We start from the raw sequence: 24,238 nt of genomic DNA on the forward strand, positions 1-24,238 counted from the left end.
CGCATGCTACACATCTTAAAATAAAGCCTATAGAGCTCTGCCAACTGTCAGTCTGTTAAAATGTGACTGAAATGTCACTATGGACAAAGACAGCTTGTTAGCATTAAGGCTAATATATAATACTAATAATCAAAGGTGCTGTAGTTTTCTTAATAATAAATCAATAGAATATCAATCCATATAAATAAATGTATTAAACATCTTTCTTTATAAGGCCTTACTCACTCCCTTTTTTTGTTCCTGGTACCAATTGCTTTGGACGCCTTACTTTCTCTCTCTCTCTTTCTGTGTCACCTTAATTAATTGACACAAAGGAGCGTTAATTTAATTAGGCTTGTCTCTCAGGGTATTGGATGTTACCGTGGTTACCACTTAAAGATGGATAAGGAAGACATAGGTGTCATGTACCCCGGAGAATAAGCGGAACCTGAGAAGTAAGTTCATTTAAGATGATAAAATAGGATTAGTAACAACATTTCGTAGGCACAGATGAGGAATGCTGTCGCTTTTGTGCGAGTTCATTTTAAGATGATACTGAGGCGGCGCGAAGCACCGCACACTGAGTTTCACCAGGATGACAAAATAAGATGTAATCTTTGAAAGAAGGATTCACACACGCAATTGTTTAATTAAGACATGTCTCTGTGTGTGTGTGTGTGTGTGTGTGTGTGCATAAAAAAATAAAGAACCAGTGTGAAGAGAAAAGGCATTTTAAGGATAATCCAGTGAAGATTACTTTCCTAGCCTAACAAGCACAACTAATCTGAAAGAGCGACACTTGGTCGCGTGCAAACACGCACAGAAGAAATACAACCCTTAAAACTACACCGTTTATGTTTGTCAGTGTGTACAATATGTGTGTGTGTGTGTGTGTGAGATAAATACACATAAGGACTGACAGTTTATCTACAGTGGGGATGGTGGTGGGGGGGCAGTGTCAGCAAATGGTGAAGAAACTCTTAGAAGCAGGAGGTAAAACAAAAGAAGAAAAGAACGCTGACCTACAACACACAAGCACATGACTGATGATGTGTTGATGCTCGCAGCAAACACAAAGACTCCCAGACCAACTGGGACATGCAGAAATGTCCAATTCCCCCCCCTCTCTCCTTAATAACTTAAAAGAACCGACAGTCACTTCATAAAGGGCCCTCTCGAACTACCTCATCTATTTTACACCAAATTAACTCTCCCTTGCTGCTGATTAATGATCTAAATGAATCAAATTAAAAATTGAAAATTATATTTGCAAAGCCTACCAAAAAAAAAAAAAGAGAGCCAGAAGGAGGCGAGGCAAGGGGAAGTGGAGAAGGAAAGGAGAGAGAAAATGTAAGCTAAGATATGTAAAGATGGAGAAGGAGAGGTGATAATAAATGGAATAGAAAAGGCAATAAAATTTAAATAAAATGTTGATAAAAGCTGACAAAGAAGCACGAAGGGAAAACTGTGATGGTAGAAAATAAAAAACGAGATATGGGAGGAAAAAAGTAGAAGGAGCAAGTTGAATGTGTTGGACTAGAGGGTAGAAAAAAAACTCTTCAAAAAATGAATCGTCTTATATTTTGGTTCTAGAGTTTTATACATGCAAAAGGACTTTTGCCTGGACGAGTCAGAGTTGTTCTTCCTGTCACTCACATACAACAGTGAACTGGAGAGATGCAGCAGTAATTTAAATGCGGGAGGTAGTTATTGCTAATGAAATAGCTTGAGAATAATGACAGAGAGAGATGAGATTCTAATTCTGACCGGCGAGCACCTTCTGGATCTGTACATGAATGCTCGCTGCAGGAGGTGCGATGACAAAAGTCTTTGACCAGTCATAGAAGGACAGATGAGAAGAAGAAGAGCGTTTGTTTCAATGGGATGATGACTTAAAGCTGCTGTATGTCACCGGCTCAGGATTCCATAGTGGTTTAAGAGAACATATTTAACAAATAAACATCTATATTTGTCACGATTGGAAGTTAAACTTTGTAATAATTGCCATTAGGCCCAAATAAAACGACTGTCGTGCAAAAGAGATCTTCAAGAACAAAAGGATTTCAAAACTGATGTTATGGTGGTTGCTGTATTCCTGTTGAACCTGTGTGTGAAATCATGCTTTTCCAACCACTGCTTTTGCATGATAACGTTCTACTTCCGTTGTGGGGCGTAGCTTACATGGTGGGACCAGGAAGAGGGCGGGATATAATGCTTGCAAATAGTGTGAATGCAAGCACCCTCTAAACTGCTGCAAACAGCAGCTTTAAGGCTCCGTCCACACGGAAACGCTGCTGGGATTTTTATGTTGTTACACAGACGGAACCACGGGACACACCAAACTACAGAAGAAGAAAGAACGCATGTGTATAAGTGCGCCGTCTCCCCCTTTCCGAGGCTCATCTAGACATACGACGAAGTGGAATTACTTCTGCGAGTCATTTTGGAGTTTGAGACAACAAAATATCAGGAGAATGTCGCCTGGGGTGAGTCATGCCAGTCGAAATATTTAGATATTATGTTGGCTTGTTCAAAGCTCACTTCTGCTCATGTGACGGCGACTGGTCAGTGACGTCATTGTTTTCCGTTGCTTATCTACATGGAAACGACAGGCCGGCGTTTTCAGATTTTCCCACTCTGGAAGCTCTTTAAAAAAATACAATTTCAGGTCACCCAGAACGCTTTTTCCGTGCGGATGAAGGGCTGAAACGATAAAATCCTTTGCCGTTTTGACCTGAAAACATTTCTATGTGGATAGCACCGAAGAGAAGCAGCGGGAGTGAAGGGCAAATAAAAAGGATTGTGGGGTGACAAAAAGCCCAAGTGAGAATGTGTGAGAGTGGCAGGTAATGCCAACACGGAAAAAAGGAAGCTTTTGACTTAGCTAAAAAAAAAAAAAAAAAAAAAAAAGATATGCCCACACTGCAGCCAAGTTATATAAAAGTGATAGTTGTTTCTGCTGGGGACACTGAAGAGGACACCATTTGCATTTCCTTTATTGCTGCTGTAGTCTGACTAAGGTAAAGGGCTGCTTGAATTGAAAGATAAAAATAAAGACCTGAGACTGAGGAGAGGAAAGGTGTGTGTGTGTGTGTGTGTGTGTGTGTGTGTGTGTGTGTGTGTAGCGTCATGCCGGGACTTTTTCATTTATTTATTGTTTTTTTCCCTCCTAAAAATCTGAACAAATCATCAGTGCCTGAGGCGGTGGGCAGGTGGCTGTGGTCACTCTTGTGTGAACATGAGTGTGTGTGTATGTGTGTGTGTGTGTGTGGGAGGTGATGGCCATGTGTATTTTTAAGAACCACATTCATGTACACCCTTCTAAACCTTCTTGCTAGCTTGTTGTTGACATTCCCTTCCAATTTCAGATCAACAGTTGCAATAAGACCGACTCTTTTTTTTAATTATTTACATTAGATTCAGCTCCAGACACCTCCCTTCCTCTCTCCAACTGCCATTGTTCACTCGTGACACAATCCAGGTTTAACCCCTAAACATGCCCCACACACGTATTGAACGCATTAAAAGTATAGAATGTATCGGCAATGCTAATGTAAGATGATCGATGAAGAGATGGAACCTGAGTCACGTGGTAGTCTTTAGCCTGGTCGTCAGGCTGGCGCCAGAGGCTAGCAGGCTAAGGAAGGCGTGTCTCCAAACCGTGTCTACATAATCCACACTGCTTGCCTGTTGTAATTCCAAGAATGACTCATGATCATATATTTACTTGTGTTCCGCTCTCTGCAAGTTTTGAGGGGGATTGACTGTCGAAGCTGGTTTTCCGTCACAGTACACAGCTATGGTGCGTTCAGTTAAGCATAACGACATAACCATGGAAAAATAGTGGCAGATGTATGCTGTACATTTATCATCTAATATCACATATGTCTCAATTATTCCAAACCATTGGTGAATTAGATGTGTTTTCTGCCTATTTTCAAAGAAAAAAAATAACCTAAAATATTTCTAGATATTTTTTACAGAAGGGTTTAGCAGGGAATGTGCAGGGAAAATTTGACGCTTGAAGTCAAATTTTGTTGTTCCGTCCAAAGTTTCGTGCTACTTTAGATGCAATGTTTCGGTTGAATTTAGAATTGTGCAATGTCGGTTCCACTGTACTGTGACTACATTAGTGTGACAGATTAGCTATCTTGGAATATACTATAACAGAGGTTCCCAAAGTGCGGAACAGTGAGTCTCACGTCAGAGAATATCATACAGTTGCGGGCTCCCCAACTCCAACAAAAACTGATTTTCTGGAGTTCTGGAGCTCACCCCAGTTTACTCTCTCACTTTAGGAACTAAAAACCAACTGTGAGTGAGCAGCCGACACTGTCAGGTAAGAAAAAACTAGCTGACTCGGGTCTGTAAAAAGAACTGTTTAGAATGTATGAATGCTGGACCAAATGAACCTCATTGGACAACTAAAAACCAAATCAACCTAACTTTGAATAATACTATTTTTCTTACGCTTATTTGCCTCCAGTGAAGTCTTTTTCCACCTCTCACTTTGAAAATCCCCGTCTGTATGTGGTTTCCACTCTGTAAACTCCCTGCTAAAATAAAATAAAGTATAGGTGGGACAGAGCAGACCACTTAGGCTCAGCTCTCGCCACAGTGCTATCGCTCCTTTCGGGATGGAGCTGCAACCAGATGCTACACGTACACACACGCACACTTAGTGAGGAGAGACGCTACAGGGCCAGATTTAGCTGCATGCTTCCCATGAGGAAGGACCAGACGCCACTGGTTGTCTGGCACTCTCTCCATCCTCTTTAATTTCCTCATCTTCTCTTGTCTCTCCACATCACTCTGCACTCGTCTTTTCTTTCACTCATCTTCTATTCTCGCCATCCTTACCTTTTTTGGCAACTACATTATTCAAAAAAGTCCACTAAAGTAAGTGAGGAATATGTATCAAATCAAACCAAAGTGAAAAAAATCTAAATTTCAAACCTAAATCAAGTCAGGACCAACACAGCAGCAGCTGCATATGGATGACAACACACATCCAGTGACACAGACTGTGGCATTCCAACCAATCTCCCTCATTAGGTCTTGGGGAGCATGGCCAAAGTTGGCACAAGCTGCTGCTATATGCGTATGTGTGCAAGTGAGGCCACATGCCAGGGTTTATATCAGCAGTGCGTGGTCTTGTGTCCCTGCTAGTGTACCATCTGAATCCAGCTGGCCGTTTACGACTTGATAGAGATGGACGCTTGGACATGTTGTGTCTCTTTAAAGCAGGACGTGTGTTTGTGAGACGTGCCTGCACTGTTGTCAATAGGAGCATATGCACAGTACACATGCTCTGTCTGCTGCCAAAATCGTTCATGTTCAATTGTGTGATGTGCGGGCTGTATTCTCATCACAACGCATTATTACTTCTGATGTGTGATGCCAGTCTTTTCGTTTTTCTACAAATGTACGCAAGTCAAACCGCTAACACGGCCTCCCCAGGTGATTCTTCAGCTCTTGTCTGCTTTATTATTTTCAGCCTTTTACCTATTACACCCTTGCGCATACACACACTTCTGTCTAAGCCCCGCCCTGTGACCTTTTGGGCTCGAGCTGACGCATCATTATGACCTCATTAAAAATGGACAGACAGTCATTGCCAGAGGGGAAGTTCTCATAATAAAGTCAGGCTTTTTAATTGCCTCGCTCCAGAAATTAGCTGCTACATATTGGTGGGTGGGCGCCCCCATGTTCCATCGCTCCTTGCCTTTCTCCCCCTGCTTGTTTACTCCTCTTTCCTCCTCACTCATTGGAAACAGGAGACACTCAAGGGGTGGATGCTTGGATAACAATTGTATTCAGAGCACAAAATATGCAATATACTGCATTATTATCAGTACTATCAGTGCCAGTATATGCAGTTGTACACTTAATGACTGAGTGACTTTATTGTAATGTTGCAATGTTAACCTCACCCTGTATTCTTTCCATACTGTGTATCTAAAGCCCACAAGACAAAACGCATATAAACACACACGCTGGGCATAATATATTACATATACATAATCTTTGTAAAAGCAGAATTTTACAGCTCTTATTAGATTGTGCAGGTGTACCTAATGCCGCGGCGGTTTGCAGAAGATGCTTGCAGATTAATAGCAAGAACTACGCAAAGTATAGCATCTAGGGTAAGAAAAAAGCAAAGATGAAGGGATACGATTAGCTTCTTGATACAGCCATTCATCTTTTCTCATTCTTATCTGAATTAAAACATATAAAAAGCTGCCTTTCCAAATGACCCTTATTCATATGTAGAATGTGTATTAAATTCACAGCCTCCAATACAAATGGGATGGCTGTGGTTTGTCAGGTTGATATATACCGTATGTATGTAGGCCTATGATGTATGTGCGGCAACTAAACGCTGCTATTTGTTTTGCGCTTCTGGATCGCATCCCTCCACTGCAAGACGAAAGCTGTGATCATTCGTTACTGCAAACCCCTGTGGTAGTTGCATTTAGCAAATAATAATAATACGCATCAAGTGAACGGTGAGACAAGTGGAAGCTGCCAATAATACACACACTTACATGTGTATTGGCGCATACATGTAGACATGGGGGACGTGGCAGGAGATGAAACATGGCTTCTGCCGAAGTCAGGTCGACTGGGAGAACAAACGCTACAGCAGCAGCTTCAAAAAAGTGTGGAGGAACTGCAGAAAGGATGAGTTTGCATTTGCAGTGGAAGGAAAGATTTTGTTGCACTCTTGGGAAAACAATTATGCTTTTTTTTTGCCAAAGCTACTTATTTGCAAAGTGTTTGGGTTATATGCAGTGTCAAAAACACTTATGAGGTACGCCTGTGCAAAATATTGTTTGTATCAGACATGTATCCATTTCAAAATGTGTGTAATTTTGATAATAAGTGTGTTACATCATACTGAGAGCCGTTTGTAATGTTTTGACGAGGGGTCTTACAAGATCTTGTGACACGAGATCTTGAGATTAAAACGTCGGTGTCTCGTGGGCCCTAGGGCTGGGAGGATAATCAATTAATCAATTAATCACACAATGTAAGAAGATGTTGCCGGCGTGTGTGTTTTCCTTGCCTCTCGCTCTCAAACAGGCAGGAAGAGAGTTCACCCTGTGCATTGGTTTTAGCAGTTGGTTTAATTTGTTCCAGAGAACAATGGCATGAACGGAAGCCTTTTGAGTCATACAGTCTCTTTGTTGCGTGGTTGGAGGCGGGGCCAGTAGCATACACAGAGAGTGTAGAGAGTGTAATGTAGTAGAAATTAAATTAGTAGATTGCAATATGTAGTCATACATTCTTCATATTTTTTCATTGCACTTTTCTTAAAAGTAATGTTAAAAACTCCTCTTTTCTCGTTCTTGTAGGCCCAATCTTGTGTATCGTCTTGTCTCGTGACCTGAGTGTCTCGTGACACTCCTGGTTTTGACCCTCTCATGTAGCTCTCCTGATCTAGCAAAATATGAAGCCGCTCTCAGTATGATCCAACACTATTATGTCTTATTATCACCGTAAATGCTCCAATTAACGCTGGTATTAAATTCACCGCTACATCTTCTACTGTATATTTGCCGGGTGTGTGTACAAAAGCAAATAACCCCCGAGGCATCTGCCACAAAGCATTGGCATCACCAGCTGTGGCTGTAAGCAACCTCCTAATGTAGTTTTTATCAAGTCAATCAAGTTAGCTGCATTTGAAGTATCATGGGTCGTCAGCTTCTAGTAGCTTTCCTCTCCACTTTCTCATGCACTACAGATTATTACACTAAAAAAGTTGTACATTTTGGAAACAACAGCCTTTCTCCAATTATTGCCTTTTGCCAGTTAACATTTATGTTAACATCGTTCTTAATCCAACACATCCAACGCTCATGCGCCGGAAGTCACGAGATTGTGCCGGTGTACCTAATAAAGTGTCCTGTGAGTGTGACACTGTCCAACAGTGGGATGTAGAGGTGAGTGGATGGATAAAGTGGTCCAATAACAGTGAGTGGGAAGAAGAAGAAGACAAGAATGGATGGTGAGGAGCCACATTCCCTGACCACAGCGAGTAAAAGTGTGTGTGCGAGGGGAGGGCGTGGACCAGGTCTCTCATCAATTACAACCTTGACCCTCCTTCTCCCTCCTCTGCTTTCTCTCACACACACTTTCTACTTCATTCGGACACCCTGCCACCGCCCTCCTCCCCCACCTTGCTTTTCTCATCCTCCCCCCAGCCCCTCTCCTCAGCTCCTATAAATCAATCTCCTCTCCCAAGCCTCTTCGATACCGTTATTTCTGTTTCTTTCTCCATCGTCCTCCTTCCATGGCCGAAAGTGCAGTGGGAGTGGAAAGGTCAAAGGTGACAAGACCAAAGGCAGAGAGAGAGAGGCAGAGGTACCAGGGGGGTGTGGACATGAGAAATGGAGTGTGTTTAATCAAAGTGGTGCCATGGCAGTAATAACAGTTTTTCTTCTCAGGCATTGCTGGTTCCTGTCGGAGTAGCAATGATCCAATAATTTACACTTTCATCATTAAGACATAAATATGGAGCCTGTGAGTGTGGAAAGTGGTCAGTGGAAAGTGAAGGCAATAGAACCAAAGCAATGAAACAAGAAATAAAATCTACTGAGTTACATGTAGCATTTTTTTTTACAAGTAAACCATTGAAGTTAGGAATTAGGAAGGAAAAAGGACGCTTTTAGGTTACTTATTGTATTCTCTTCAACTGATGAATACGCGGCAATAAAAAAAAAACAGTTACAGAAACCTATAATAAAGCTAAATGCCTACGTTTAGGTTTGTGTTACAGGTGGTAAAGCAAATCAAAGTCAAACCCCAATTTTCCGTATGCCACAGTTTTTGTATGATTCGGTTTTGGTCATTCGTCATTTCCTCCAAAATGTTGCCTCGGTCTTTGTACAATATTACACGTAACAAACTGGTCTGTTTGCCCTGTACTGTGTCATTCTGCAACATCGAGTACATCACCCTTTACGGTGCTGACTCACTGTCCCTGTATATTTCATTGAGTGTGACTGCTAAATAACCTGCCATGGGGTCAAAGAAAGTGGCGAGTGCCAGCAATTTCAAGATTCAAGATTCAAGAGATTCAAGAGAGTTTTATTGTCATGTGCATGGTAAACAGCAGTTATACCATGCAATGAAAATCTTATTCTGTTCATTCTCCCAAGGAAAAGAAAGAAAAACACAAGAAACACGGGAGAGTGTCACAGAGACGTCTGCCACGGAGGGCGCCATCTTTGAAACACAAGAAAGAATAAGAACATAAGAAACATAAACACATATTCATTCTCCCAAGGAAAAGAAAGAAAAACACAAGAAAGAATAAGAACATAAGAAACATAAACACATATACATAAATACCAAGAAATTAAGCAACAACAGAAGAGACATTAATGCAAGTAAATAATACAAATAAATAAATAAATAAATAAAGTGCTATGAGTGTGTGTTGCGTGTGGCGTGTCTGAGTGCTTCATTGAGAAGCCTGATGGCCTGTGGGTAAAAGCTGTTTGCCAGCCTTGTGGTCCTGGACTTCAAACTCCTGTAGCGTCTGCCTGATGGTAGGAGTGTGAATAATGAGTGTTGTGGATGTGTGCTGTCCTTGATGAGGTTGTGTGTTCTGCGTAGGACTCTAGATGTATAAATGTCTTGCAGTGAGGGGAGGGCTGCCCCAACAATGTTCTGTGAGGTCTTGATCACCCGCTGGAGTGCCTTCCTATCACGTGTTGTACAGTTACCGTACCAAACAGTGATGGAGGCGGTAAGGACACTTTCGATGGTGCATCTGTAGAAGCAACTCAGGATTGTGGTGGACATGCCAAATTTCCTCAGTCTTCTCAGGAAGTACAGTCTCCTTTGGGACTTCTTCATAATTTGTTGGGTGTTGTGAGACCAGGTGAGGTCCTCGCTGATGTGTGTGCCAAGGAACTTGAAGGTTTTCACCCTCTCCACCTCAGTCTCACCAATAAACAGGGGTCTATGTGGCTCCTTTTCCCTTGTTCTTGGGTCGATGATCATCTCTTTAGTCTTATCTGTATTGAGAAGGAGATTGTTATCACGACACCAAGCTATGAGGTCCGCCACCTCTCTTCTGTATGATGTTTCAACACCACCAGTGATCAGTCCGATGACTGTAGTGTCATCCGCAAATTTAATGATGCTGGTGTTGTTCTGGGAGGCCACGCAATCGTAGGTGAAGAGCGTGTAGAGGAGTGGACTCAGCACACACCCCTGTGGGGTCCCAGTGCTCACAATTCTTGAGCTGGATGTGCGGTTGAGGACTCTGACTGACTGGGGTCTGCCTGTGAGAAAGTTAAACACCCAGTTACAGAGGGAGGGAGACAGGCCAAGTGTGAGGAGCTTATTTGTGAGTTTGTGGGGGCAGACTGTATTAAAAGCAGAGCTATAGTCTATAAATAGCATTCTGACGTATGTGTCCTGGCCCTGTAGGTGAGAAAGGGCTGTGTGGATGGCAGTGTTGACTGCATCATCCGTGGACCGGTTCTGGCGATATGCAAACTGTAGAGGGTCCACAGTTGCCGCCGGGATGCTCTTTTTGATGTGGGTCATGACTATTCTTTCAAAGCACTTCATAACAATAGGAGTGAGTGCTATAGGGCGATAGTCATTCAAGCAGGTCACGTTGCTCTTCTTGGGTACGGGCACTATGGTGGTGGACTTAAAGCAGGTCGGTACAGATGCTTGTGCAAGCGACAGGTTAAATATGTCAGCAAGCACATCAGCTAGCTCTGATGAGCAAACCCGAAGTGCACGTCCTGAGATGTTGTCTGGGCCTGCTGCTTTTCGTGGGTTTGTTTTGTTTAGAACCCTGCGCACATCAGCTGATGTCACCATGAGAGGTGCGTCCTGTGTGCTCCCCAGGTTCAGCCACCCTCTCTGCTCATCAGAAGTTTGGGTGTCAAAGCGGGCATAGAACTCGTTCAGCTCATCTGGAAGTGTGGTTTGGCTGGACGTGGCTACGCTACTCTGCTGTCGATAGTCTGTGATGTGCTGGAGCCCCGCCCACATGCGCCGAGGGTCTGAGGTGGAATAGTAGCCCTCCAGCTTCTGTCTGTACTGTCTTTTGGCCTCTCGTATGGACCTCCTCAGGTCATATCTGGCCTTTTTGTAGTCATCAGCGGTGCCCATGACAAATGCGGTCGAACGAGCACGTAGCTTAGCCCTTACATCACAGTTCATCCACTGTTTTTGGTTAGGGTATTTTCTGTAATACTTGGTGGTGGTAACAGTCTCTATACATGTGCTAATGTAGCCAGTAACAGCAGAAGCATATTCATCCAAATCAACAGTACAATCTTCCCTCCCCGCTGCAGTTTTAAACACATCCCAGTTTGTGCAGCCAAAGCAGTCCTGAAGTACTTGATCAGTTTCTTCATTCCATACTTTAACTGCTGTACTTACAGGGGGAGCTTTTTTGAGAAGTTGTCTGTACGTTGGATAAAGGAATATAGAGATGTGGTCAGCCTTTCCAAAGTGGGGTCTTGGAACAGCCTTCAAAGCACCTTTCATGTTGCAGTAGACTTGGTCCAGGATGTTATTTTCCCTTGTGGGAAAGCTCACATACTGGTAATATTTGGGGAGGACAGTCCTGAGGTTACAGTGGTTGAAATCGCCAGATATAATGAATACAGCGTCTGGGTGTTTGGTCTCGTGTTTATCGATGATGTCATGCAGGAGGCCTAGTGCATTAGCAGTGTTAGCTCGTGGTGGGATGTAAACAGCAGTTAAATACACAGCGCTAAACTCACGAGGTAAATAAAAAGGTCTGCATTTCACCATCAGCAGCTCAATGTCCTGCGAGCAGTGCTTTTCCATCGTCTGTACGTCTGTGCACCACCGTTTGTTTACGTAAACACAGACGCCGCCACCTCTGTGTTTACCAGACGCTAAAGTCCGATCTCCCCGGTAAGCAGCAAATGATTCCAACTGGATCGCCGAGTCCGGTATATCCTCCGTCAGCCAGGTTTCTGTGAAGGTGAGGACACAGCATTCCCTGATCTCACGTTGAGCTGTAATCCTTGCTCGTAGTTCGTCCATCTTGTTTTCAAGAGAGCGGACGTTGGCTAGCAGCAAGCTTGGTAGCGGTGGCCTAGTCGCTCTAGCTTTTAGCCTAGCATGCAGGCCGGCTCGCTTGCCTCGTTTACGCCTCGGATGCTTTGCTCGCCGGGTATTCAGCTCACCGGGGCCGCAGGCTGCTGCGTTCTCCCGGCGCAGAAGAAAGGCAAAGTCTGAGAGGCTAAATGAAAGTTCATGGTGAACCCTGCCGATGTTCAAAAGTGTCTCCCTGTTGTAATGTACTGCGTGAGTGTGTTGAATGTCCAAAATGAACAATAAAATAGCAAAAAATAGAAAAACACGGGAGAGTTTGTCAAAGAAGGTGAGAAACACAATTGAATTCGATCTCGCCGGGACGTATGGGAAGTCTGCATCAACAATAGGTTACATCCATTCATCATTTCTAAATATTTCACATCGTTTTCTGCATGTAAATTCGCTATAAACATTTTTTTTTTGTTAATATTTGTGGGTATCTGGAACAGAATAATCGGCTTACATTATTTCTAAGCTTTACCTCTTTGTACGTTTCGGTTTTTGTGAGGTTCCACAGTAGTTGTTAAAAATGAGTTAGTGTGATATCTGTAGTAACATTTGACATTTTGACTCCACCTTTTTTTTGTTTGCTTTTGGTTTTCAGCAGGGCCCTAGTCATCCTTTCATATGTTCTGAGGCAGGTCGTGTTCTATTTCATTCAAATTTATGAAAGTATTAAAATGATATTTATTGTTTAAAATGGACCAACACAAAGATGCAAAATATTGACCTGCCTGCACTAAACACTTTAAAATTAGAGTGAACCCTTGGAATTCAGGCTCAAATTTCAATGAAGATACAGAGTCGAAAGTACAGTAAATACTAATAGAAGCAGGAAAAATACAAAATATGATGGTCCACCATATTGCTTTGTAATAATGACACATATTTTATACAGGTTCCAACTAAATCCTTGTGGGAACACATTGATCCCTGAACTGCATCTGATGTTTTTACGCATTACAGTATATTTTCTGAATAGAGTATGTTCGCTTGTCACTGTGACTGTACACAAGTAGTGCTATGGTAATGCTACATGAAACCCAGCTAGCAGAGAAAGATTAGGAAGAGACCTTTTCCCTTACCCTCCCTCAGCATGCCCACTGTCAGACACTTCATGAAGCGGCAGGCCTGGCAGGACTTGCGTCTTCTCTTGGTGATTTCACACTCGTTGGTGGCTGGACAGCTGTATTCAATGTTGCCTGTGGACACCAAGGAGGAGAATGTGAGATCAATAGGTAAACAAATTGGGAAAAGGACAATTATAGTTTGATGACTGATCCAAATAAAGCATGCATGGGATGCAAATAAAGCTGCCTTAATATCTCATCTTCGTCTTCGAGGTCAGCTCCTACTGTATTGCTGCACCAAACACACTATCTTACATTGTTTCCAATTAAGTTCAAGTGTCTGTGTCTCCCACACTCGGCCATAGACAGGTGCAGGTGTCAAAGGCGAGGTGTTGTGACCAGCTACGGTCCGCTCAGATTTGAGAGCAAGAATATTAGTTCATCGAAGTCTATTAATAAACACCTTAGAGCTCACCGCAACAAAAACACCTGAAATGTCTAAGAGACTTGAAGACAACTTTTATCACATTGTTGTTAGCCAGTGAAAAACATGTACCTCTAATTTGTGTGTGTTTTTTGTCATTATCTGAAAAACAACAACATGATTTTTCTTTGTGTGTTGGTGTACGGTCGTCCCTTTTCACTTTGCGGTTCGAATTTCATGGCTGCATGGCTTTATATAAATTAATAAATCATTCTGTTATGTGGTTGAATATGGCCTATAATTAGTAAAAACATATGTATACTGAAGGAAATTTTATGTATTTTTGCCTAAATTAAGCATTATTAAGAATAAAAATAGCTAAATTAACTAAAACACATTCAGAGGGCACATACACAAAACACTGTGAATGATAGTAGTATTAGTGTTAGACCAAATGGACCAATTGAGCCTCATTGGACGCATATGTAGTATTCTACGCTGGTCACTAGGTGTCAGTAATGTTACTGCAATGTTTGTCGAGACAAACAAGCACTAGACTTGATCGCCGGAACAACAGGCTTTTATTGCAAGTTTGAATGATCTCACAACAGGCACAATAATCCCTAATAAAAACACGTTTTTTATACTGTTTTGGCCGTAAGCCTTGCCAAGCTGAAACTCAACTCTGAACCCCTGATGTCACTTCCTGTCCGCCCACCACTCAGCTCCCCTTGGGAACACATTTATATCAACACACACGGGCATGAGTCTTCTTTATGTCTTCAATGGTTTACTGTCCCTGACTGTGTCTACTCTATTGTGTAATATGAATTGTTGAGGTCACTATAGCGGCATTGGTTCATGCCTAGAGGGCTATAATAATGTTTAAAACTGTATTTAGAAAGCCGTAATGAGGTTTTAGATGCTCTAACTAAAAAAAAATATTTAATTAATAACAAAGGAATCCTACTTTGCAGAAATTCACTTATACCGTTCAAGTCTGGAACCAATTAAACTCAATAAACGAGCAATTACTGTATTGTTTTTTGTGCATTGGTTTTTGGACAGTGACAAAAAAAATGCTGGATTGTTGCGATTCATTAGCGTCGCACTGCTACGAAGATGAACTGTATGTAGCTGACATACTACATGTAGTACTTCATACATCCTGAAGCCTATCCCAGCTGACTTCGGGCGAGAGGCGGGGTACACCCTGGACTGGTCGCCAGCCAATCGCGGGGCACATATAGACAAACAACTTTGAAGTCAGCTTTGATGCAGTGTCCCGCAGTGAGGATAAGAGGCATAGAAAATGGACGGATGGATGGACTTAAAAATAAAACAAACAAGGCAAGATGGGAGAGATAAAAAAAAAGAAAATAGAATAAAAATAAATAATACAGATCACTTCAAATTTCTAGTGCAATAATACATAATAAGGTAAAAAGTCCAGTCTTGTGTGTGTTTTTTTTCGCACCCTGTCCTCTCTCTCTTATGTCTCTGATATTTGTATATTTTGTATTTCTCTGTTATTTGTTGTCCGTGTAAAGCATTTCTATGTTCTCTTCTGTCTCCACTTGTTGTTTATACCCTGTCTTATCTTGTTATCCTGCTTTACAGCTTCCCTGGCAAGCTTTTTTCCTTGGTTTTAGAGACAGTTACGCCTTTTCCAAATGCACTTAACAGGATTGTCTTGTTTAGGGAAGTGAGCTGTAATGAGATGTACATTTAAAGGACAAAATAACAATTTCATTCTTATTCCTAGTCCCTAGTTCCTGCAAACAACTAGAGTGCTCCAGCATCCCAGCAAGCTCAAGTGTCTCCCTGTGAAAGAGAATAAACAGTGATTACTATTGACTGCTGCTGTGGAGAGGATGTTTTCTCATTACTCCGCTGATTAAGGGGGCTAGTTAGCCTGGGAAAAAAGACTAAACGCACAAACTCGTCTTAATGGGTAACAAGATGCTCGTTAATTGGCCCGTGTTAGTTAAAGTAACTGGCTAAACACGGCAAGTGCTGGGGGAAAACCTAATGGACGCCTCTAATGGGACATGCTAGAAGATACTGGTGGTGCAGCAGATTAATTCAGCAATTACTTATGAGCGCTAAGGCTAGATGTGCAAATGACACCAAACCGTAGTAATGGGTCTCGTTAGAGTAGCTAAATGAATAAGTGTGCTAAAGAGACACTTACAGCAGGTGATTTGCGGCACCTCAAAGCTCGGGCTATGTGAGCATGTTTGCATGAAGGATGCTACATAGTAAACATATTATATTGACTTCCATTAGTAGAATGGCTATCAAACAGGCTGGGCACTCTTTGTATGCTCCCACACAAACACCCTGCACAGAGAGGGGTTAATAGCAGAATGTCATTCCTTCATGTGACCATCTTTATTTCTGCCTTTACGCCTCTTCTTGGACACTGGGCCCGGCTTATAAAGCCCAATGATTCCTCTTGGAGGCTTCTTTGTATAATGTGTGCACTGTTGGTGGCCGTGAGAGGGATATATGAGGGCCTCAAATCCCCTGCAATCTCCTTTGAGGTGTGTACGTGTGTTCACCTGCTGCAAGACAATTGACCACCGCCGTGGACACTGGAACATTCATTTTTATGCTGCATAAACAATGCATTGTGACAAACACTGTTGGGTGACAAGGTGACATCCTGTAAACCTTTTGCCGTGCATAATAATAAAAACTGCATTGATATTAATTCATCCATCAGTATTTTATGATACATAGTATAATTAGATAGAGCAAAAACTATTCTCATGATTTCTGTAAAAAAAAAAAAGTAACAGTATTTTTCTTAAATTTCTTTTCTTATTAAATGTGACTAAACTTCACAATATGCTTGTGTCATCTAAATTGAAGTTTATTGTTTTAAGTCTAGTAATACTAATAGTGGTTAACTTCTTTTTACACTTGCCAGTTAAAAATGTTCAAATGTTACGTAAAACAGTGTGTACACGGCATCTGTGACTACCTATAGACAGATACATGGCATGTATTAATATTATAAGTATTATTATGATGGTGATAGTTTGACCCTGGAACAGATTAATTCCGTTTCCTTCATTCCAGCCCCGACTGGGAAAAAACTTTCGATAAAAATCAAAGGAATAAAATGTGCTCTACTTTAAATGCTGTGGTGTATTTGGTCACAAATTCAATAAATCAGGAACAAATAATCGATGAATTGATTATTAATCCATTATCGAATTAATCAACAACTATTTTGGTTTTTGATTAATCGTATGATTTTTAAATGTAAATATCCTTTGATTTCAGCCGCTCAAAGGTGAATATTTTTTTTTTTCCTTAGTCATCCATGAAAGCAGACCTATTATTTTTGTGTTTTCTGATATGTTGCAAACCAAACTGTTTGTGTTTGGTTCATATTGGTCCATGTAGGGCAGGGGTCACCAACGTGGTGCCTGTGGGCACCAGGTAGCCCCCCACGACCACATGAGGTGCCCACAAGCCTGCTTTTCATTCAGGTTTTCAGTTAATAATGAAAGAACAGTAGAAAGAAATGCATTCTGAAATACAAAATGTGAGTTGTGGACACCAGCATTTTGTTCATGTTCTGGTAGAACAAGCATATTCGCTTTGTTTGGGTTTAAAATAAGCTCTGAAAATAAATGTTACAAAAATGAGTAGCTATTTTCATTTTGTAAAAGTAGCTCTCACAAGGAAAAACGTTGGTGACCCCTGATCTAGAGCCTAATCAACTACTCTGCAGAAAAACACCCACCTAAGTAACCAAACCGGTCCCTTGCCTGATAAACTGCATCAACATTGTCATATTTCCTTGTTGCCTTTTATGATGGAAAGACATTTTTATGGCACAAAAATATTTCCTTAAATGATTACAATATAGTTGACTTCTTTTAATTTCACTACTACCGTCCTCATGTAGCCTCGTGTAAACCAAAGCCATCACCTTTCTTTTCATCCGTCTTTCTGTCTCTCATCTCATTTCATCCCACTCCTCCACACTCTCCTTTATGTATCCCCCTCTCTCAATAAGGGGGTGATAGATGCACGTTGTCAGGTGTTGCTGGACTGACGCCACAGAAACAGCAGCTGCCACAGTCACTTCCTCCATGCTGTGACGCTCAAACATACACACACACTACGTCCATGCGCCTCCCCTAACTTCCCCCTCCAATTTCTCGTCGAAAGATATTGTTCATTCAAATGCCTACTCTCGACGTTCCTACCTTCTTCTCATTTTCTTTTTCCACTCCACACTCTCTCCTCCTCCTCCCTGTCCAGCTGGAAGTGTTTTTTTGGTGATTACCTGCGGTTTTATTGGCTAATGGCTTGAAACATACCAATATGGCTGCCACTACCCATCTGAGGCTGGCATGGCTTTCCAGCCAAGGTGCACAACACAAACACATTCACATGTTATTGACATGGATGCAAGCCCACACGCATGTAGGCCAACACACGCGCACCCCCCCCCACACACACACACACTCTCACATGGAGGAGTTTGGCTTGCATGGCAGCCAAAGTTAATGTCATGACCCATTTGCTCCAGAAGATATAAGACAGCACAAAAGACAAACATAACAACCGGAATGATCAATTTAAATAAAAATAATAATACTGTAATGTGAGAATAATATATATGCAGTACATCATACAATTTTTTTTTTTCGATTTTCTATTTAAATCAATTAATTCAAGCAAGCAAGTGGGTACTATAAGTTTATTGTGACCAGAACAAAGTGTGGACACACTTTCTTATGCCAGTAAATAAGAAAGTGTATCCAAGCTTTTGACTGACACTGTAGACGGACGGCAATTTATCGTAAGCAAACCTACACTGGGGTGGAATATTTTTGGAGCAAGTGAAAAGTTTGACTTGGTAGTGCTCGAAGTATGAATTAAAATGATTCATATACTCACCCTCAAATTAAATATTAGACTTACATAAATATTGACTTCACACTTTTAAATCATGTCTCAAAAGCCTGGCTGACTTGGTGTTAGTATTATTTAGTGTTTGCCTCTCATTTACTATTTTGTCTCCCCTGTTACTTGATGATATAAATATGATCTTTTTTTTTTTTTTACCATCGTTTGTGAAGTGTCCTTGGGTGTTTCAAAAGGCACTTAAAAGTGCTGATGATGATGATGATTATTATTATTATTATATGGAGAGCTTTTTAATAGCAGAGTGCATTAAAAGGTTGGACAAATAACACCAATTATCATTCTTATCATCATTAAATAGGAATTTACAAAATATTAATAAGGCGCTCTGCATAAAAAAAGTTGGAAATCTTAAAAAAACAAAAAAACAAACACTGAACACAATATTAGGTACGCTTGAGCAATCAATACAATGGCTGCGTGAAAAATTCAGCCATTTCAGATAACGATGCTCAATTTTCATAGAGCGGTATTAATTTAGCAGTGTTCATTATTATGATTGCGTGCTGAGGTTCTCTTTAAATGTCAGGAAATAAGGTATGTTAATAAGGTATGATGCAGTGTCCATTTATCTTTGTGAAGGCAATATTTTACCGCTCTTGTATCGGATCTTATTATATTGTGCAGGTGGATCTAATCAACTGTCCAAAGGTTATAATCCCAAAATTTCCTGACCCTATGATGCCAAAGTACAGACCTCTACGACCTGCAACATCCAGTATATCTACAGCAAATGAAAGCCAGGATTACAAGCGGAGTGAAAATGATAGAACAAGAGCACGGTGGACAAACAGTATATAGAAGGTCACACTGTCAAATAAGCTGTGCATCATATCTACACAGTCACGGCGCTCTTGTTTTTCATCTGTTACACCATTCCTCACCTATTGAACTTTTAACAAGCCTCTCTAAATGAAACAGGCCAGTTTAGACAGTGCTGCAATAGCGGATGAATTAGGGGTCAAAGCAACACACGGAGTGATTACAAGGTGGTCTGTATGTGTGTGACAGTCTCTTTAAGTGTGTCTCTTGTGAGTTTATCTCTACATGCGTGGGCTCCAATCTCTTTGTCAGGCATGTACCGTGGCCTGATCTCATCCCATCATAAACACATACAGGTCATCTGTGGGTAGCGGTGAGCATCTAGTGGATATAAGACCACCCCACCCCCCCAATCTCCCTCTTGTCTCCTTCGTTTTCTCTAGGGTTTTACTGGAAAAGCTGCTTATCGGAAGCAAAAGAAAGCAGCGACAGATAGGTAGGCGGATGGAAAGGTAGATAGATGAATCCTGTCTGATATGACTGACTGACTGACTCCATAGATCAATGACTGACTGGCTGGAAGCTGACTTTTCCGTGAGCAGGATGACTGACAACTCACTGATGGGCCTATTAGTCCTCACAAACTTCACCTGCTCTTTCATGAAACATTAAAACAAACATGCAAAGTTAAGCAGAAATATGCAGAGATGCAATGTAGTTGCACAACACTGCAACCTTAATGACACATATATAAATATGATTGATTAAATATATTGTATTATTATTACTATTATTATATTGTACTGGATATCATTTGATTGTACAGGTGTGCCTAATGCTTGTATTTGACCAAATATAAATGCCTTAATATTGTGGATAAAGTGTGTCATATCCATTTGGTCATATCAATATCGAAGTTTACTTTTCAAACATTTTTGGAAAGTATATGTTAAATAAAGCTAATGTATTACTTTTCTGTGTATGTCCCAAAATTCAAGTGCTCGAATATCTATTTTTATTTTTATTTTTTTAAAAGGTGATAGACTGCAATGGAGTCTTGATTTGTGAAAGTCTCTTTTTTGGAATTATTATTATTATAATCGTATTGAATCTTATAAGACTGTGCAGGTGTAACTAATGTTTGTATCTTACGGAATGTAAATGCTAAGGTAGGCCTTTATTGCAGTGGATTGTCTTTAATTGTATGTATGTATGTGTATATATATATGTTTTCATCATCGGAACTAGTTTTACGCCTTAAATGTCCTACATCTTTCTGTGATTGGTGGGTATATCATGATCGCTACGTCATAAAATGTTAAATTAAGGGACCAAGTGGGGGTCTAATCATGTCATTTTGTGCCCTTTATCTTCAGGACATAATGTTGAAGAGTTGGGATGAAATGAAATTACAATTGCGTGCTCCAAATACCTGTGAACTCTACCTGAAGCCCTACAACAAGAATTGAGCGAAGGATTAGCCAGCCTAATTCCTGCTACTCCTCTCATCATGTGGATTACTGCTCTATCCTCTCTCTCCTTTACCCCTACCCTGAACCCCTGACCCGCCCACACATGACCTGTGACCTTACTGTGACTCGATATTATCGTCGAGACAACGGGCTAACGACCAACAACGTTGCTGTGAAGCATTAGGGGAGGTTAGATGTGGAAATGCAAATACAAACCTGGAAATTGCTTTTTGCTCTTAAGACCAGAGGTCAAGGTTGAAAGTGAACGGCAGGGGGTCATGTCTAGCTAGGTTCATGCTTAGAGCTGGACTGATATTTGTATAAGAGTGTGTGAGCAAGATAGAGAGAGATTAAAATACTAGAATAAATTAAAAAATATGAGATTGCATCTTGTTTTTGTCCAAAAAAACAGGACAGAGATGTAAACCCTTATATTCATATACTGTAATGAGCACAGTAAAGCCAACAGCATATACAGTGTGGAACTTCTAAGGTTTTAATAATTGGGGATTTTAAAAGAGTTTTGGGGAAAACCACACTTCTGAAATTGCACAAAATGTGAGCGTTCAAAGCGCCATCATGCATGATAACACGTGTTGTCGCCTTGCCAAACACCAAAGCATTGAGGCTGCTTTTTCTTTGGATTTTTTGAGGAACTAAAGGCCTGATCTACTGAATGCAGATTATCAAAACGTACAAAATGCACTCTTGATCCAAATGTTAAGATTTAAGAATTTCAAAATTGCAGAAATGTACATTTTGCACTGTTGAATCTTAAGGAGTTCAAAGTAGAGCTTCAAAATGCAAAAAGAAGGAATGGGACTGAGATTAAAAAAAAAAAAAACGACTACGTAATTTATTGCAAACAAGCATTAAACTGACATAGGCTGTTCATCAGCTGATCAAAACTTTAAGATCATGGCCTTTAAAAGCCAAAATCTTGGATCAAAATGTGGATTCAATGTCATTTTTTGTCAGGTATTCACACTGTCATGATCTCTTGATGGCAAAAGCAAAAAAGCTTTCTCTCTTTGAATGCGGTCGGACTGTTGAGCTGCATAAGCAACATCCCTCGCAGCGAGCCATTGCTGCTGAGGTTGGACGCATGAAGACAAACATTTTAAAGTTCTTAAAAGATCCTGAGCGTTATGGAACAAAAAGGCCAGGTGGGAGACCCCAAAACACTTTCACCGGCCCTGGGCTGGAGGATCTGATTGGCTGTCTGTCAAGACACGATCAACCCTCAGCCCAAATGAAGGTTGTCACTGCTGCCGAGTGCAGTCCAATAACCATCAGACGGCATCTGTGAGAGAAGGGTTTTAAGAACAAAAAACGTCTTGAAATTTCCCGTTTGGAATTTGCACGAGAGCACCAAACATGGGACATTGAAAGTTGGTTTCATTCTCTGATGAGAAAAAAATGGAACCTTGACAGACAAGGAGATCCCACCTGAGATGTTTTCCACACGGCACAGTGGAGGGGGTGCCATCATGATGTGGGGTGCTTTTTCCTTCAATTGAACAATGGAGCTTGAGGTTGTGCAGGGGCGTCAAACCGCGACGACAACAAGAATGGCACAGCTACTCATTACCCTTTTTTAAAAAGTGCATTTCTATTTCAGGAGGGGTTTCAGTTTTTTTTTTGAGTAACGGTCTTAGACTTTTGAAAAGGTGTTGAGTAGTCTATTATACTTTAATGGTTGTTTGCAAAGAATTGTTTAATCCAAATTTTTTTTTGTCTTACTCCCATTTCTTCTTTTTGCATTTTGAAGCTCTACTTAGAACCTCCTTAAGATCCAACTGTGCAACATATAAAGTTTTCCGATACAGCTATTTTTCGTTGTTTTATGTCATCAGTTTGACACTGGAGCTGATTGTTTCTATTTTCAAGTCTACCCAACTCAAAGGTTGGGTTGTGTTTGACATTAAGAGGTAATTTTAATAACGAGACATAATATACAAGGACAGCAGTCGCTCAGCCTGTAAGGACTTGACTTGTGGACTTTGAGGTTGCAGGTTCAAGACTGGTTCTGGTTTCTAGGAGATGCCAGAAACATTTCAACCAAAAGCCTCACTTTGGCATCCCTCTTCAGTGTGTAGCAATACTTTTTTACCGTAGGAATTAATTACCGGTAATTAAATACGATTAAAACAGAATAGATGCATGTAGACAAATTGATAATTGATAAGAGAGTAAAAGTGAAAACCAACCTTGGATGGTGCGTTTGAAGAAGGCCTTGCAGGCCTCACATGACGCCACACCATAGTGGTACCCAGAAGCAATGTCCCCGCACACCAGACACAGCCTCTTGGGCATGGAATTTAACATGTACTCGCACTTTATCTGCGAATCTTCTCCGATCGTTGACGAACAGTCCTCGTAGCGCTTGGATCCGGGGCCACCGGCGGGACCCAGGGGCCCTGCGTTGGAGCCGTAGAGACTCGGGGAGTCTAAGCCATTGGGGTGGCCGTTCATCGTGGACGAATAGGAGCCTGAGGCGTCGCTGGAGCCCCCGGGAGAGTGGTGGTTTAGACTGTCGGTCAGGGAGGCGGGACTTGATGGCTCTGTCTTTATATACGAGGACGGACAGTTGGACTCAAGGTGGCGCTCCTTACTGGACATTCTGCAGAGAAGCCTGAGGGAATGACATAGAAGACAATATGAGAATGGGGTGGAATTATGATGAATGTAAGCATTTTTCCCTGCATATTGTACCAACTGGGCTCTCCACTAATGCTTTTCCATTGGGAAAACCAGGCACTATCAGGTACTACAAGTAGTAGTAGAGTGGTAGAGTTCTAAGTGATACCATATGGGTGACCTGACGCATTCCTGGTTGCTCATTGGTCCCTGTAGCTCAGGATGCCACTGTATTATACTGCACAGTCTCCACTTTACTGTCGTGGTCCATTTTCTTGCTGTCATTGATTTCTTCTTGAAGAAAATATGTAAATACAGGAGACGCTTATCCTCCTCCACTGTTGCTGTTTGTACGCGTGTCCACTTTTAACTGCTATTTCATGCGGCCTGGCTTTTAAGCAGGTTTTGTGCAGAAAAAGTGTGTACATGGACAAAAATATTGGGATACCTGGACTTTATACAAATAAGCCGTGCGAGTGGAACATAAGGTACTGAGAAGGAACTCAAAGGTGTTTGATTGTGGTGAGGTCAGGTCAGGACTCTCAAGTCCACGTCAAATTTATCTAAGCATGCTTTCAGGACCTTGTTGGTGCACTGGATAAAGAAAAGGGGTATTTCCCAAAATGTCCAAACTAAATAGGAGGCACAGAATTATCTAAACAGACTTGTTAAGATGGATAATTAACATTCAGAGGGGACAGACCGCTAATTGATTAAAGAATTGATGAAGGGGTGTGTCTTTATACTTGTATGCTTTCTGACAGGCAGCCAAGCTCTGAGAAATCCATCCATCGCCTTGTCTTTTCCTCATTCATTCCACATTTTCGGAA

At 41.3% G+C, this 24,238-nt stretch overlaps 1 protein-coding gene across 6 annotated transcripts in view; it reads right to left on the reverse strand.

The window, feature by feature from the left end:
- Window positions 1-24,238, reverse strand: part of esrrga (estrogen-related receptor gamma a) — a 96,073-nt gene that overhangs the window by 40,831 nt on the left and 31,004 nt on the right. For 4 of the 6 annotated variants that reach the window (XM_054770979.1, XM_054770977.1, XM_054770981.1 and 1 more), the window contains 2 exons: window positions 22,979-23,403; window positions 13,161-13,289 (listed from right to left, as the gene is read on the reverse strand). In XM_054770979.1, the coding sequence (XP_054626954.1) occupies window positions 13,161-13,289; window positions 22,979-23,403 (554 nt within the window). The remainder of the gene's footprint in view (window positions 1-13,160; window positions 13,290-22,978; window positions 23,404-24,238) is intronic. The other 2 variants (XM_054770980.1, XM_054770978.1) reach the window with 1 other exon arrangement.

Source organism: Dunckerocampus dactyliophorus, chromosome 3 (genome assembly GCF_027744805.1).
Source record: "Dunckerocampus dactyliophorus isolate RoL2022-P2 chromosome 3, RoL_Ddac_1.1, whole genome shotgun sequence".
In the NCBI taxonomy this organism is placed as follows: Eukaryota; Metazoa; Chordata; class Actinopteri; order Syngnathiformes; family Syngnathidae; genus Dunckerocampus; species Dunckerocampus dactyliophorus.